We start from the raw sequence: 17,850 nt of genomic DNA on the forward strand, positions 1-17,850 counted from the left end.
TAATATTTCAGCTTATTTAGGTGAATTTAAAGGAGCCTGATTGCTGAATAATATAGTATGTGTTCGTTTAATGTTGTAAGCTACTGCCAAACTGTCTCCTAAAGTGACTCACCATTTTAGATTCACAAAGCAATGAATGATAGTTTTGGTTGCTCCTTATCCTTAAAAACATTACTATTCATAGCATTTTAGATATTAACCATTCTGATAGTTGTAGTGGTATCTTGTTGTTTTAATCTGCAATTCCTTAATGGCACATTTGGAGCATCTTTTCATATGTTTATTTGCCATCTTGTTTATCTCCTTTGGTTAGGTGTCAAGAAATTTTGCTTGTTTTAACATTAAGTTATTCTTTTACTTTTTGTTGAGTTTTTGTATATTTGCCATACCAGTCCTTTATTAGCTATGTGCTTTGCAAAGACTTTCACCCAGTCTGTGACTTATGATTGTATTATTTTAATAATATCTTTCTAAGAGCAGAAGGGTTTTTTTAAATATTTATATTCATTTATGTATTTTAATTAGGTAAATATGACAGCAGAATGCATTTTGATTCATTGTACACAATTGCAGCACAACTTTTCATTTCCTTGGTTGTACACAATATAGCATTGCACCATATGTGCAGTCATACATGTACCTAGGGTAACAATGTCCATCTCATTCAACCAGCTTTCCTGCCCATATGCACCCTCCCAACTCCTCCTTCCCCTTTGCCCAATCAAAGTTCCTCCATTTTTCCCATGCCCCCCCTTATGGATCAGCATCCACTTATCAGATAGAACACTAAACCTTTGGTTTTGGGGATTGGCTTACTTCACTTAGCGTCATATTCTCTAGCTCCATCCACTTACCTGCAAATGCCATAATTTTATTATCTTTTATTGCTGAGTAATATTCCATAATGTATATATACCAGAATTTCTTTATCCATTCATCTATTGAAGGGCATCTAGGTTGATTCCACAGATTAGCTATCCTGAATTGAGCTGCTATAAACATTGATGTGGCTGCTTTACTATAATATGCTGATTTTAAGTCCTTTGAGTATAAACCAAGGAGTGGGATAGCTGGGTCAAACGGTGGTTCCATTCCAAGTTTTCTATTAAAAAAAAAAAACAAAAAAACAACTCCATATTGCTTTCCAGAGTGGTTGCACCAATTTGCAGTCCCACCAGCAATGTATGAGTGTGTCTTTTCCCCCACATCCTCACCAACATTTATTGTTGTCTGTGTTCTTACTAAATGACATTCTGACTGGCATGAGATGAGTTTTGATTTGCATTTCTCTAATTACTAGAAATGTTGAACATTTTTTCATATATTTGTTGATCAAATGTATATCCTCTTCTGAGAAGTGTTTGTTCAGCTCTGTAGCCCATTTACTGATTGGATTTTGTTGTGTTGTTGTTGTTTGTTTTTCAAGTTCTTTATATCCTGGAGATTAGTGCTTTATCTGACATGAGTGTGGCAAAAAATTGCTCACAAAATGTAGGCTCTCTGTTCACCTCATTGATTGTTTCTTTCACTAAGAAGCTTTTTAGTTTCATTCCATCTCATTTATTAATTCTTTATTTTATTTCTTGCATTTTAGGAGTCTTGTTAAGAAAGTCAGGGACTAATCCGATGTGGTGAAGATTTGGGTCTCCTTTTTCCTCTATTAGGCACAGACTCTCTAAACTAATTCCTAGGTCCTTGATTCATTTTGAGTTGAGTTTTGTGCACGGTGAGAGAGGTTTATCTTCATTTTGCTGCATATGAATTTCTAGTTCTCCCAGCACTATTTGTTGAAGAGGCTATCTTTTCTTCGGTGTATGTTTTTGGCACCTTTGTGTAGTATGAGATAACTGTATTTATGTGGTTTTGTTACAGAGTCTTCTATTCTGTACCATTGTCAGAAGTTTTTTTAATTTATTTATTTTTTAAATTTTTTTTGAGAGAGAAAGAGAGAGAGAGAGAGAGAATGAATTTTAATATTTATTCTTTAGTTTTTGGCGGACACAACATCTTTGTTTGTATGTGGTGCTGAGGATCGAACCCGGGCCACACGCATGCCAGGCGAGCGCGCTCCCACTTGAGCCACATTCCCAGCCCCAGAAGTTTTTTTTTTTTTTTTTTTTTTTTTAATGGATTCTAAATAGTCAATTTTTTTCTTAAAAAAATCATGCTTTTGATCTTGTATCTAAGTATTAATAACCAAGTAAAAGTCACCCAGATTTTTTCCTGTGTTATTTTAGTAGTTCTAGAATTTTGCATTTTAAATGTAAATGTTTAATGTAATTTGAGTTAGTTTTTGTGAAAGGTCTAAGGAAGGTGTCTATATCCTTTTGTTTGTTTCTGGCATATAAATGCCCAATAGTTTCATCACCATTTGTTAAGAGGACTGTTCTTTCTCCAATGAATTGCCTTTGCTGATTTATCAAATACATCAACTGATTTTGTGTGGGTGTATTTCAGGTTCTTTATTCTGTTTTTTCACCTATAAGACACTATTGTGATTACTGTAACTCTATAGTAAGTCTTAAAATCATATAGTATTGTCTTTCTCCTGAAATACTGTGGTAGTTATGCTGGGTATTTTGCCTCTCCAAGTTAGCTTTAGAATCAATTTTTCCATATTCAGGGCATAAGGAGGGATGAAGAGAGAGGACAGGTACCACGGATTTAATTGATCTAATTGTGTTATGAGCATATAGAACAATGAATCCCACCATTATATATATAATCATAATGCTCTAATAAAAAAGGAATGAATTGACTTTTGTATACTAACTGTGAATTTTTGCACTTTGCTATGATTATGAGAGTTCCAGGAAAGTTGCTTTTTTTTTTTTTTTTTTTTTGCTTATTTGTTTGTTTTACTTGAATCTTTGGGGCTGTCTGTGGTGAGCCGCTTCTGCCGTTTCTGCAGACTATGGTCGCCATTACGAGATGGCGCTGGCTCCGCTGTGGTATGTGACAAACAACTCCTTATCTGAGAGAGTTGGCACATGATTTTTCACCACCCTGTATACCACCCTGTGAGAAAGCTCCACGCGGCAGCTCTGCATTGGGGCTTGGGATGCTTTATTAAGGCTGGGAGGGGCATCCGGAGAGAAGAAGAAAGAATAAGAAATATCAAGGGACCTGAATAAACTGCTGAGAGAAGATTCCTGAGTGTTGCGTCTTCCTTGCGGGCAAGGGGTTGCGACAAGTGGTGCCGAGACCCGGGAACCAGAACTTTCAGCAGTCAGGGGTGGTGCACCGGTTAGTCCCAGGTAAGTGGGATCCGCGACCAAAGCAGGGTTAGTCCCAATAAGTGGGATCCGCGATCAAAGCGGGGTTAGTCCCAGGTAAGTGGGATCCGCGACCAAAGCGGGGCAGCTCCTCTGTAAAGAAAGAGAGAGCCTTACATTTTATTGCAGCTGCACTGTGTACTTTCGCTTTTGTTTTTTGTGCTTCTTTTGTTGTTGTGTCATGGGTGCCGCATCTTCAAGTCCGCTTCTCCTGGCCCTAGATGGCCTGTTACGTTCCAAGGGCCTGGAAGTGAAACATAGTACTTTACAGAGATTTTTACAGAAGATAGATATCGCTGCACCGTGGTTTGCATTTTTGGGCAGCCTTACTGTACCTAGTTGGGATAAATTAGGCAAAGATCTTGACTTTGCATCTGAGCAGGGCATATTAGAGGGTGGGGTGATACCCCTTTGGAAAATGGTCCGTAGTTGCCTTACAGATGGTAAATGCCAAGAAGCTGTGGGTGAGGGTCAGGCCGTTCTTGAACAACTACATGAGGAAAAATCTGAAGGATCACATAGTGAAGTGGCAGAGAGTATCAAAAGTAACAGTAGTGAGAAGGCAAAAGAGCCTGAAGATAAAAATAGGAGAAGGCTCTATCCAGACTTGACCGAATTCAAAACATCTGAGGACACAAGCGGCTCAGAGTGTTCTGAGGACCTTGATATATTGTTACAACAACTACATAAGATAAAAATGAAAAAGAAGAAAAAGGAGACACAAGGCGCACATGCCTACTGTAAGAAGGGGGAGGGATCTAATATTGGTCAACAGAATTCTGAGGAGGAGGAGGTTGAAAATTTAGAAGAAGATATGATGCCTGTTGCCCCACCCCCGTATGTGGGGGGGAGCCAAGGTTCCGGGAGGTCTTTTCATGCGCAAGTTTGGAGGACAGTTAATACAGATATGGGACTTGCGTATCCGGTGTTTCAGGACAATAATAGGGGAAGATATCATGAGTCTTTAGACTTTAAGATAATTAAAACCTTAGCAGAATCCGTCCACACTTATGGCATAGATGCCGCTTTCACTCTCACTCAGGTGGAGGGACTTACTAGATTTTGTATGACTCCCTCAGATTGGGCTAGTCTAGTCCGCGCTTGTGTTTCCCCAGGGAAATATTAGGAGTCCAAAGTTGGCTGTTTAATGTTTCTGGCAGTACCCAAGACTCGGAGCGAGGTAGGAGGCTTAAAATTTTTGCAAATAATTCACAATTATCTAATGCTACATTACCCTCCGCAGCAGTCTGTCTCCAATCTCCGTTCCTGTTTCTTTTGGCTAATGTTACATTACAGGGGATGCTTAATTGTTCTAATGTTACTTGCTACTTGTCTGAGTGTTGGAATGGCTCCTGGACTATGGCAGTGATTATGAAAATTCCAACCTTTGTCCCGATCCCAGTTACTGCAGATCCAGAATCCTTTCCTATTGTTGAATTGATTAGAGCCCGTAGAGATTTTGGAATTACGGCAGCTATAGTGACAGCTGTGGCGGTATCTGCTGCTGCAGCAGTTACAGTTGGAGTAGCCATGGCCAGTCAAGTACAAACTGCTGCCACCATTAATCAAGTTGTTCAACAAACTTCCACAATACTTGAATCCCAAAATACAATTAATCAACATATTCTGTCAGGGATTTTAGCTGCCAACCAAAGAATAGATTTACTCCAAACTCAGGTAGAAGAATTGGCCGACTTGGTGCTTTTGGGTTGTGTTGACCAATGTGCACATTTATGCATAACCTCTGTCAGGTTTAATGATTCCAGGAATGCCTCCCGCATCATTGGCGAATATTTGGCCGGAAATTGGTCCATGGCAGCGGAAGACATGATCCAGTCTCAACTAACTCAGATTGCTGTTTTGAACAGTACCCGTGTTGAACCAGTGACTTTGGGTCAATTCACCGGTTGGATATCTTCTGCTTTTTCCTTCTTCAAAGAGTGGGTGGGAGTAGGCATTTTTGGTGCAATGTGTTGCTTCAGTGTTATACTTTGTTTGTGGTTTCTCTGTCGCCTTAAAACTCGCCATGCACAAGAAAAGGCTATGATCATACAAGCTCTTGCAGCTTTAGAAAATGGCAACTCGCCTCAAGTCTGGCTTGCACATCTTAAGCAGTAAACCTTTGACATGGTCGTTGCACCCCAAGTTATTATAACATTGCACTGGGATCGACATGACTTTCCTTGTTATTCTCTTAGTGTTGGAAAGCCCTTGCACTCTGCCGGTCTTACTGCCATTGCATGCAGATGGGTTTCCACACTAGTGCTTTACTATCGCTTTAAAGTCCGTGCCTTTCTTTCAGGGTGCTGTCAACTTGTTTGTCATTATAAACAGCCACAGTTCAGCCTCAGCTATCCCCCTTCGTCCACCATCGTCACGATACAGGATGCGAGGCAAGGCACTGCACTTGAGTGATCCTTGACGTGGACCTCAAGGAGAGCATGTCCTATTGCATGCGGGTTAGATGCGTCCACGCCCCGCCCCACGAAAAAAGGCGTCGGCTGATATGGCCTCGGATCTGGGGAAGGGCCCTCCTTAGGACTGAGCCATACTATGCAGCCACTTCTGCACAGTGGGATAGGACCTCTACTCTCGCCTGTATTGTTTTAATAAAACAGAAAGGGGGAACTGTGGTGAGCCGCTTCTGCCGTTTCTGCAGACTATGGTCGCCATTACGAGATGGCGCTGGCTCCGCTGTGGTATGTGACAAACAACTCCTTATCTGAGAGAGTTGGCAGATGATTTTTCACCACCCTGTATACCACCCTGTGAGAAAGCTCCACGCGGCAGCTCTGCATTGGGGCTTGGGATGCTTTATTAAGGCTGGGAGGGGCATCCGGAGAGAAGAAGAAAGAATAAGAAATATCAAGGGACCTGAATAAACTGCTGAGAGAAGATTCCTGAGTGTTGCGTCTTCCTTGCGGGCAAGGGGTCGCGACAGCTGTCTACATAGACAGTCATGTCATATGTGAACAAAGACAGTTTTATTTCTTTTTCCAATCTGTGTATGTTTAATTAGTTGTCATAGTGCACTAGCTAGTACTTCCACAACAGCATTGAATATAAGGGATATCTTTATCTAATTCCTGATCTCAGGAGGTAAGCATTTAGTTTCTCAATTAGCTATGGTGTTAGCTGTAGGGTTTTGTTTTGCAATTCATCTCTATTTAGTTTACTTAGATTAAAAAAAAACATGAATGTATTTTTGGTTTTGTTAGTTATTTTTCAGCTTCTATTGATATGACCATACTTTTTATCTTTGGCTTCAGAATAGGAAGCCAAGGTTACTATCAAGGTCACTTCAAATCACATTATGTGATTTTTAAATATTCAATAAGCATTGAATCTATGAGTAAATACCAATTTTCTTGGTGAATCACATACAATTCTTATTATATTTTGATAAATTCTATTTGCTAACATTCTGTTAAAAGTCTATCATTTCCATCTGGCCTCCATAATTTCTGATAACAAAATATTCTCTCAGTCATTGTAATTGTTTTTTCCTTATAAATATGGATTAATTTCTTCTCCGTTACTCCTGTATATCTTCTTTCAAGTTCTTAATATTGTTTTCTTTGCCAATCTGGGGTGGTTTTCAGCTGTTATTTCTTTAAATACTATTTTAGACCTCTTTCCTTCCCTTTCTCCTTTTGTAATTTCACTGAGACAATGTTAAATAATTTCTTCTAATCTCACATTTCCTGAGGTTCTATTCATTTTTTTTAATTTTAACTAATGTTTATAACTAGTAATATCTATTTTTCTATCTTCAAGTCTCTGATTCTTTCCTCTATTCTCTCCATTATATCTTCCTATCTTCTATTTACTTGCTGAGGATTTCAATTTACATATTTTCTTAGACTTTCTTTCTATTTCAAGTATGTTCATGATTATTTACTGAAGCACACTGAAGAAAATATTTTTATCTGCTTCTTTATCTTTTCTGTTTCTTAGACACTTTACACTTTTCTGGCATGTTTGGTGTTATCCCACAAGTTTCTGATACTTTGATAATTTTCTTTAGATATTTTTCCCTGTTATTTGGACTGGAGGAATTCAATTTGTGTATCTTCAAGGTTTCTGATTTTTTCCTGCCATCTCAAGTACATATTTCAGTTATCTGTTTCAAATATATATATATTTTTTTTTAATTCATCTGCTGAAAAAAATTATTTTTTTTCTTATTGCAAATTTCATCTCTAGAATTTTTGCTAATTTTAAGGTTACATTTATTCTGATTACACATTTGTTCAATAATTGTCATCATAAATACTTAGTTATTTTTAATTTTTTTTTAGTTGTAGTTGAACAGAATACCTTTATTTTATTTATTTATTTTTATGTGGTGCTGAGGATTGAACCCAATACCACACACATACTAGGTGAGCACTCTACCACTGAGTCACAACCCCAGCCCCATACTTAGTTATTTTTAACTGACATATTAAATTGCACATATTTAGAGGATAAAATGTGGTGATTTGATATATGTTTGCACTATATAATGATCCAGTAAAAATAAGTAGCATACCCATCACTCCATACCTTTATGAAATTTTTTATTTTTAAATGTCTATTTATTTTACATAATAGTGAATTTCACTGTAGCATATTTGTATATGCATATAACAATTTGTCCAATTTCACTTCCAATATCTCCCCTCTTACAGTGCCTTTCTCCCTTCACATGATCCAGTTTCCTTCTATTTTCCTGATGTGCTGTTTTTATTTTTTATCACTCTATGTTCCACATATAAGAGAAATATATGATACTTGTCTTTCTTTGTGTTGCTTATTTCATTTAACATGATGCTCTCCTGTTACATCCATTTTTCTGCAAAAAACAATTTAATCTTTATGAGTGAATAAAACTTCATTGTGTTTATATGCCATATTTTATTTATCCATGCATCTGTTTAAAGACAACTGGGCTAATTCCATAACCTGACTATTGTAAACTATGCTGTGATACACATGGGTATCCAAGTATCTCTAAAGTACGCTGTCTTAAATTCTTTCAAATGAATAATAAGAAGTGGTAATAAATACCAAGAATGGAATAGTAGTTCCATTTGTATATTTTTGAGAAACACCCATAGTGATTTCCAACTGGCTATACTAAATTGCATTCTTAACAACAGAGTAATAGTTCCTTTCCCCCAGCTGTTCTCACCAGCTTTTAGTGTTATTTGAGTTCTTGATGATTGCCCTTCTTATGGGGGTAAGGTGAAGTATCAATATAGTTTAGATTTATATTTTTTCTGATGGCTAAATATGATGAACATTTTTTATATTATTGTTGGCCTTTGCACTCTTATATTGAGCAGTATCTGTGCATTTCACCTGCCCATTAATTGAAGGTGTTATTTTTTTATGGTGTTGAGTTTTTTAACATGTTGAAATATATTGAATATTAATCCTCTGTAATAAGACTAGATGCCAAAGATTTTCTCTCATTCCATAGGCTATCTCTTTACACTTAACTATTTATCTTGCTATGCAGAAGCTTTATGATGACATCCCATGTATAGCTCTCTGGTATTATTTCCTCAACTATAGGAGACATATTGGGGAAGAAATTGTTTGTGCTTGTATGTTGAAGTGTTTCCACTATATTTTTGTTGTTGTTGTTGTTGTTTGTTTGTTTACCAAGTTCAACGTTTCTGGTATTATACCTAGGTCTTTGATGCATTTTGAGTAGACTTTTGTACATGGTAAGAGATGGTGATCTACATGGTGATCATTCTTCTACATATGGCTATTTCAGTTTTCGCAGCACCATTTGTGAAAGTGATTGCCATTTCCCCAGCACATGTTTTGGCAACTTTGTCAAGAATCAGGTGACAATAGCTGTATGAGTTTGTCTCTGTGTGTCATTTATTCTATTCCATTAGTAGAATTGAAAAATCAGTAAGTGGTATGTTGTTTTTATTAATATGGCCTCCTAGTATAATTTGAAATTGGATGTTGTGATGGTTCCAGAATTGTTCCTCCCTCCCTCAGGATTGCTTTAGCTATTCTGGATATTTTTTTCCTTTTATATGAAATTTAGAATGTTTTTCTTTTATATGGAATTTAGAATTTATTTTTCTAATTCTGAGGAGAATATAATTGGTACTTTTAAGCAGGTTGCATGGAATCTGTACATGGCTTTTGATGATGTGACCATTTTAACAAAATCAAATCAATGTATTCACATACATGGAAAGTCTATGAATCTTTTAGTATCTTTTTCGATTTCTTTTTTTTCCCCAATGGTCTATCATTTTCCTTTTAGAGATATTTTGCCTCTTTCATTAGATTCATTCCTACATATTTTTGAAGCTTCTGTGAATGTAATTGGTTTTTTATTTATTCTTGGCATATTCATTATTGAATTATACAAAATTTATTGGTATTTATAAGTTGATTTTATACCATGCTATTTTGCTGAATTTTCTTATCAGTTCTGGAAATTTTCTAATGAAACCTTTAGGGTATTTTAAGTATGGGATCATATAATCTGCAAAAAAGATATAATTTGACTTATTCCTTTCTTATTTATATTCTTTTTATTTCTTTCTCTTTCCTACTGTGCATAGAATTTCCAATACTACATGAAATAGGATTAGTGAAAGTGGACATTCTTTTCTTATTCCTGATTTTGGAGGAAGTGCTTTCTGTTACCTCCTATTCAGTATAACATTGACTTTAGGTTTGCATTTATAAACTTTATTATGTTGAACAAAGTTCCTTCATTTCATAGTTTCCTAAGAGTTTTTAACAATAAAGGGTGTGGAATTTGTAAAATGTTTTTTCTGCATCTATTGACATGATTATGTGATTTTTTCCCTTGACTCTCTTCATGTGATACATTATACTTATTGATTTGCATATATTGAAACATCCATGATTCCTCAGATTGAAAGAAACTCGGTCACTGTGTACAATCATTTTAACACAGTGTTGATTTGTATTGCACTTATTTATTTAGGATTTTGCATCTGTGTTCATCAATGATATTGGTCTGTAATTATCTTTACTTGAAGTTTCTTTTTCTGGTTTTAAAGTTAGGGTGGTACTAAATTTGAATAATGAGTTCATAAGATTTACCACTCTTTCTATTTCATGAAATAAATTGAGAGCATTGGTGTTATTTCTTCTTTAAATGTCTTATAAAATTTATCTATGAATCCCTCTGGTCCTGGTCTTTCTTTACTGGATTTTTAAAATTACTGCTTCAGTGTCTTTTCTTGTTATTAGTCCATTTCAGTTTTTTATTTTAATTTTTACTTGGTCTTTTTAGTTATACATGATAATAGAATCAATTTTGACATAATTATACAAGTATGGAATGTATCTTGCTCTAATTCAGTACCCAGTATCTTTCCTTCCCCTTCCCTCCCCTCACCCCATGCTCCCTTCCCTCTATTGATCTTTCTGCCAATTGCCCATAGGTTTTTATTTTAAATTAATTTCTTGTGGATGTAAATTATGGTGAGATTCATTGTGATCATATAGGTACAAAAGTAAGTTATATCAGATTCATTCCAGAGGAAACTTTACCATCTTTGTTCTATTTTGATAGGTCATATGTGTCTAGAAATTTTTCAGTTCTTCTGAATAGTCCCCAGTAGAATACATATTTTCAAAATAGTCCCTAATGATTCTCTGGATTACAGTGCTGTTCTCTCTCTCTCTCTCTCTCTCTCTCTCTCTCTCTCTCTCTCTCTCTCTCTCTCTCTCCTCTCTCTTTGTTAGTTTGGCTAAGGATTTATCAATCTTGTTCATCTTTTCAAAGAACCAACTCCATTTTGTTGATGCTCTTTATTATTTTATTCTCTATTTAATTAAGTTTGGATCTTATTATATCTTTTCTTCTACAGGTTTTGGGAATATTTTGGTTTTATTTTTCTAATATAGTGCACATTTTTAATATTTGTTGATCACTTGCATTTCATCTTTTGATGAGTGTCTATTCAGATAATTTGCCCAGCTTTTATTGATTTACTTTGTGTTATTAAATTTTTTGAGTTCCTGATATATTCTAGATATGTTTTCTTGCTTAAAGCCATAGGACACTAAGTCACAAAAGTTAGAGATGGGCAAATATTTTCATTAAAGGACCTCATTGCAAATATTTTAGGTTTTGTAATTACAATTTCCTCAATTCTTAAGGCAACTGTTTTCAGTAATGGGTAAATGATTTTGTTTTTACATTTTATTCATATATTTGTTTTTATATTTTATTCATATATAAGGCCAAAAATATTATTTGGCCTTAAGTCATACCAAAATAGGTGTGGGCTGGATTTGATCCATAAGGCATATTTGTCAGCCCCTCAACAAGTTGACTTGCCATTTCTTAAAATGGGGCTGTATTTACTTAGGGTGTTTGGAGGAAATATGTGGCTATTCTGGCTTCTTTCCTCAGGATTAAATTGTGGAGGTACATTCTTAATAAAGACACTTTCCCAAAGTAAATCTTCAAGGAAATGTACAATGTACAGTGATACAGATAGTTTACAGGAGAAGAAGAACCATTGATGTGTGAGATCCCAAAAGTAGTAAGGTTTACTTCTTTTAGAAATTAAATTAGCTCTTTCCCATGGTCTCCCTTGCATACTCACTTGCAACTCCCCATTTAAGACTTAACATTTTAAAAATTTTACAAATCACATGACAATTTTCTTTTCATGGGATTTCAGTAAAAATTCAAACTAATTGTATAATTGTGCTTTTTACTTTAAAAGGGCTATGGACAAAAATAATTTTCTATAAAATAAAGTATAACATAGGCATTAATGGAAGCCCTTTTATCACCATATTACCCAGTGAGGCTAGGCTTTTATTTTAGTTGATATCATCTGATAGACTCTGAATCCTAGCTTCCCCCTGAGTCCATTTTTTTTCAGATCAATTAATATAGTTGCAGTGCAGTTGTAACCGTATTATAAGTGTGTTGCCATAGCACTGACGTCACAACATCAGGAAGTATTCTCTGTGATGAACTTCTTCATCTTAAAAGCTACAGTTGTTTGTTAAGATTATGGAAGGAAACACACACACAAAAATATACACCCAAATAACTTAAGATTAAGTTATTTAAATATGGTACATACATAAAATACATCAAAAAATCAGATATAAAGAAAAAATTGGGATACTAACCTTTGAACAGAGCTTTGTAGATTTAACTGCAAATTAGTATAATATACAGAACAAAAGATAGAGAAAAATTAAGCAATGTTCTAGAAAAATGGCACACCTTACAATATATTAGTTGAAGAAATATTTATCAAAATACATGACAAATCTTATTCCACATCATTTACAACCAGAATAATGGTAAGTTATAATTCTTATATGTATAATATGTCAAAATACATTCAACTGTCATGTATAACTAATAAGAACAAATTTTTAAAAAATATTTTTTAGAGAGAGAGAGAGAGAATTTTAATATTTTTTTATTTTTTAGTTTTTGGCGGACACAACATCTTTGTATGTGGTGCTGAGGATCAAACGCTGGCCGCACGCATGCCAGGCGAACGTGCTACTGCTTGAGCCACATCCCCAGCCCCAAATTAAAAAAAAAAAAAAACCTTCAAAAACTCTAATTGAGTTTGAGTTCTGTTGCAATTTTTCTTCCTCAACAAGAAATTCTTAATACTTCACAAATTTCAGTTCTCAGGAAAGTCCTCTTAGATATAAAAATAAATTAATTTTGTATAATTCTAGTTAGCGAATTTATTAATGTACCTTTTTCACTTCTGATGTTAATTGAAGTTTAAGTTTTCACAAAACATGTATATTTCAACATCACCACCTGCGGAAAGTGGTGTTACTAAGAAAGTCATACAACCCTTATGGCACTTTATATCATCTTTTGAAAGTATATCTGCTAAAAAAGATATTTGGCTTAGTGTGTCAAAAAGAAGATATAAAACTTTGATAAAGTTGCCATCTTCAAATATCCAAGCAGTGTGCTAATATAAATAACCAATATGAGTTGCATATTTACTGCATTTTCCATTAAACTATTTTTCATATGAGTCATTCCTATATTCTGTGTGATTATTTTATCCATTTGGTATATAGGTAAATTATGTTGTTTCCATATGCAATTTTAAGGTTTGTTTTTGTATAATTTCTCATTTCCCTAAACATATAAAACAGTTTATGTTTGAAAAGTCAAATTTGAATGATTTATTTTTGTCAATGTAATAGAATGCATACCTATCTTAGGAAGAGTAAAAATATGGTCCATGCATTTCCTCAGGAGGCTACATACCTGGATAAATCAAACACAAGAAAAAAGGTGTTAGTTACCAATTTATGAAGGCAGACTTTTATTAAAAGTAGACTAGTTCAAGTTGAATAAAATAAGCTTGTATTTTCCTTCACCTTTTACTTTTTACCTTAAAGAAACAACAACTAGAGGCAGAACAATTTTTTTTTATTTATTTGTTTTATCAGATATACATGATAGTAGAATGCTCTTCGACTTATTGTACACAAATGGAACACAATTTTTCAATTCTCTGGTTGTACATGAAGAAAGAATCACATCATTTGTGCAATCATACATGTACCTAGGGTCATGTTGTCCGTCTAATTCCACCATCTTTCCTATACCTATGCCCTCTCCCCACCTTTGCCCAATACAAAGTTCCTCCACTCATCTCATGCCTCCTTCATTATGGATTAGTATACACTTATCAGAGAAAACATTTGGCCTTTGGTTTTCTGGTATTGGCTTAGTTTGCTTAGCATCATATTCTCTAACTCCATCCACTTACCTGAAAATTCCATAATTTTATTCTCTTTTATTGCTGAGTAATACTCCATTGTGTTACCACAGTTTCTTTATCCATTTATCTATTGAAAGAAATCTAGGTAGGTTCCATAGTTTGGCTATTGTGAATTATCCTGCTATAAACATAGATGTGCTTGCATTACTATATTATGCTGATTTTAAGTCCTTTGGATATAGACCAAGGAGTGGAATAGCTGAGTCAAATGATGGTTTCTTTCCAGTTTTTTCCATACTACTTTCCAGATTGGTTGCACCAATTTTGAGTCTCACCAGCAATGTTTGATTGTGCCTTTTCCCCTACATCCTCATCAACACTTATTGTTATTTGTATTCTTGATAACTGCCATTCTGACTGGACTGAAATGAAATCTTAGAGTAGTTTTAATTTGCATTTCTCTAATTACCAAAGATGTTGAACATTTTTTTCATATATTTGTTGATTGATTTTATATCTTCTTCTGAGTAGTGTCTGATCGGTTCCTTCACCCATTTATTAATTGGGTTTTTTTTTTTTGGTGTTAAGTTTTTTTTTTTTTTAAGTTGTTGATAGACCTTTATTTTATTTATTTATATGCAATGCTGAGAATCAAACTCAGTGCCTCACACATGCCAGGCAAGTGTGCTACCACTGAACCACAGTCCCAGCCCCTGATGTTAAGTTTTTTGAGTTCTTTATATATCCTAGATATTAGTGCTCTGATGGGCATATGGTAAAAATTTGCTCCCAATCTGTAGGCTCTCTCTTCACCTCACTGATTATTTCTTTTGCTGAGAAGATGCTTCATCTTTGGGAAATTTTTTCATCCTTCATATTTGGGAAATTTTCTCATATTATTTCATTGAAGACATTGTACATTCCTTTGGTTTGAATCTCTATGCCTTCCTCTATCATGATAAATCTGGATTTGTCCTTTTAATGTTATTCTATAATTCTTGGATGTTCTGTTCATGGTTTCTTATCATCTTCACTGTATGGTCAAATTTATTTTCAAAATTGGATATTTTGTCTTCATTGCCTGGGGTTCTGTCTTCCAAATGTTGGTGATGCTCTCTATTGAATTTTTATCTGGTTTATTGTCTCCTTCTCTTCAAGAATTTCTGTTTTGTTTTGGTTTGGTTTGGGTTTTTTGTTTTGTTTTGTTTTTCAGACTATCTCTTTCTTGAAGTGATCTTTGGCTACTTATATTTGCTCTTTTATCTCTTTGTTGGAGTGATCAGTTGTTTATTGTATTTGCTCTCTTGTGTTATTCTTTGATTTGCAGATCATTTTAATTATATACACTGGTGACATTTCATCTACTGCACTGTCAATGGATTCTATTATTGTAGCATCTTGGTTTGTTTGGGGCATTTTGTTTGAGAGTGTAGAATGAGATGTTTGTTTGGGGCATTTTGTTTGGGAGTGTAGAATGAGATGTTTGTTTGGGGCATTTTGTTTGGGAGTGTAGAATGAGATGTTTGGGGCATTTTGTTTGAGAGTGTAGAATGAGATGTTTGTTTGGGGCATTTTGTTTGGGAGTGTAGAATGAGATGTTTGTTTGGGGCATTTTGTTTGGGAGTGTAGAATGAGATGTTTGGGGCATTTTGTTTGAGAGTGTAGAATGAGATGTTTGTTTGGGGCATTTTGTTTGGGAGTGTAGAATGAGATGTTTGTTTGGGGCATTTTGTTTGGGAGTGTAGAATGAGATGTTTATGAAGTAGTATATTATAGAAGCATTAAAGGGGAATCAAAAGAATCTGGATGTTAAAATAAGAAAAAAGAGAAAGGGGCACCCCCATGCAGGGCTCTCTCTGCCTCTGCAACAAGATGGTATACTTTAACACACTTAGTAGCGATACCTGTGGTGTAACCAGCCCCACAGACCTTGGTGGTGGTCTTTCAGGTCTTGTTGGTTGTCCCTTGATGGAAGCAGTAATGTCTCTAGTTGGTGGCAGCAGTAGCATCATACCTGTAGGTATCTTGCTATTGGGCTTCCAGACCACAGTAGGTATCCCAAGATGGAAGCTGTCCCAACTACAGATGGCAGAGAAGTCAATGAAGGTAATCCAAGATGGAGGTGACCACTTTCAGAGATGGGGATGGAAGGCTGGGCTGTGTGATGGCATTGAGTGGCTTGTGCAGCAACGCAGTGCTGTGGCATGTGGTATTGCATCAGGCAGCTACCTCTAGGCCCGGTACATTGTCCCTCAGTGGAGGCTACCATGTGGGAAGGACTATGGCTGCAGTGTCCCAAGATGGAGGCGTTCTGAGGGGAGCCATAGTTGGTAGCCGGGGATCTGAAGCATGGTCGGGTCCTCTCTCCACATGGATGCAGTCAGAGGCAGAGCAATTATGATTAAATAATTATTAATATGACTTGAGAACAGGAATCAGAGAAGTTCTGGGTATTCTCACTTTTTAGAACCATGAAAGTCATTTGCTATCTACTTTTTCTAGCATGTAAAAATGTCAACATTTTTCGTGTTTGTTTGCCATACAAAGTCATGTCATGTTTCTCTTTTATTTGTTAATAATTACATTTTATAATTATCTAACAATTTTCAAAATGAATGTTTCCTCCTAAACATTATCTTATTTGACCCTCATAGTTATTATCTGAAAAGAGAGATTCCAAATGTTTTATTACAAACAATTCTAAAGTATGTTATAGTGTAGGATAACTTTCTTATATCATAACTAAATGACACATTACAATATTATTCTTTTATTTCATTTCTATGTTTCATGGAAGAGGGAAACTTAATTTTGGTTACTTAACTTTATTTTCACTTGTGCAAGATCCTCTCTATGCCTAAAAGGCACAATTGTTATATATGTTGCTCTTTGAGATTAACAATAAAATATTGACAGAAATTCTACTGTTTATGAAGGTCATTTTGGTTGAAAGGAACAGAATCTCACTCATAATTGCTTAAGGAAAAAATAGGACAGGATGTGAGAACTTATTTCAATGATCTATGATTACCTTAGAGAAGTCATGAGCAGAAGTCGATACTTAGAGAGACTTAAACATCAGGAACCCAGAAAGAAATTATTTCCATCTCTGTTTCTCTAGAGGCATATTATCTCTTGTTTCTACTTCCTATATGTATGGCTATTTCATTCTTTACTTTCTCTACACTGGGTTTTTCTACTCATCTGAACATATAAGAGAAATGGATTTTCTATGATGCCTGAGGTTACATATCCTCTTTTCCAACAAACAGCAGGGGAAAAAAAAACTTTTCTGAATTTGAAGAAGGAATATTATTTCTCCAATTTGGAACATCAGGTTATGTAAAAAAAAAGCAGAAGGGAAGATACCCCATAATGTGTCTGCCATGCCTGTTCTAATATTCAAATATTAATTCTTCAGTTTTACTTTGGAAGTTATATGACTGTCCATTAAACACAAGTGTAACTAATTTTAAATACCTTAATATGATTTGTTTAATGTTAAATATTACTTTGAATTAAAAAATGTATTACTTGTTTTGCAGCTAATGACAACAACTGTTTCAGCAAGTGAACCTGTATCTTCCATTCAAGATGTGTCACTTCCAAATGAAAAAGTACCTGACAGATTTGAATATTTTTCTTCAGAAAGACTCAACACTCCGATGTAAGCTTCACTAATAATCAGGTCTACCTAACTACAATCTTATCTTGGATTAGACTGTAGAAACAGGCTACTTTTATTTTATACTACATTTTAACATAAAATTATATCCACAAAAATTATGTATTGATTAGATAATAACAAGGAAATGATATATTGCAAGGAAGTAGCCTAA

The 17,850-nt window shown here is 35.1% G+C and overlaps 1 protein-coding gene across 1 annotated transcript in view; it reads left to right on the forward strand.

The window, feature by feature from the left end:
- Positions 1-17,850, forward strand: part of LOC114091206 (uncharacterized) — a 502,987-nt gene that overhangs the window by 308,645 nt on the left and 176,492 nt on the right. The window contains exon 9 of the mRNA XM_071606073.1: positions 17,557-17,678. Within this exon, the coding sequence (XP_071462174.1) occupies positions 17,557-17,678 (122 nt within the window). The remainder of the gene's footprint in view (positions 1-17,556; positions 17,679-17,850) is intronic.

Source organism: Marmota flaviventris, chromosome X (assembly GCF_047511675.1).
Source record: "Marmota flaviventris isolate mMarFla1 chromosome X, mMarFla1.hap1, whole genome shotgun sequence".
NCBI lineage: Eukaryota > Metazoa > Chordata > Mammalia > Rodentia > Sciuridae > Marmota > Marmota flaviventris.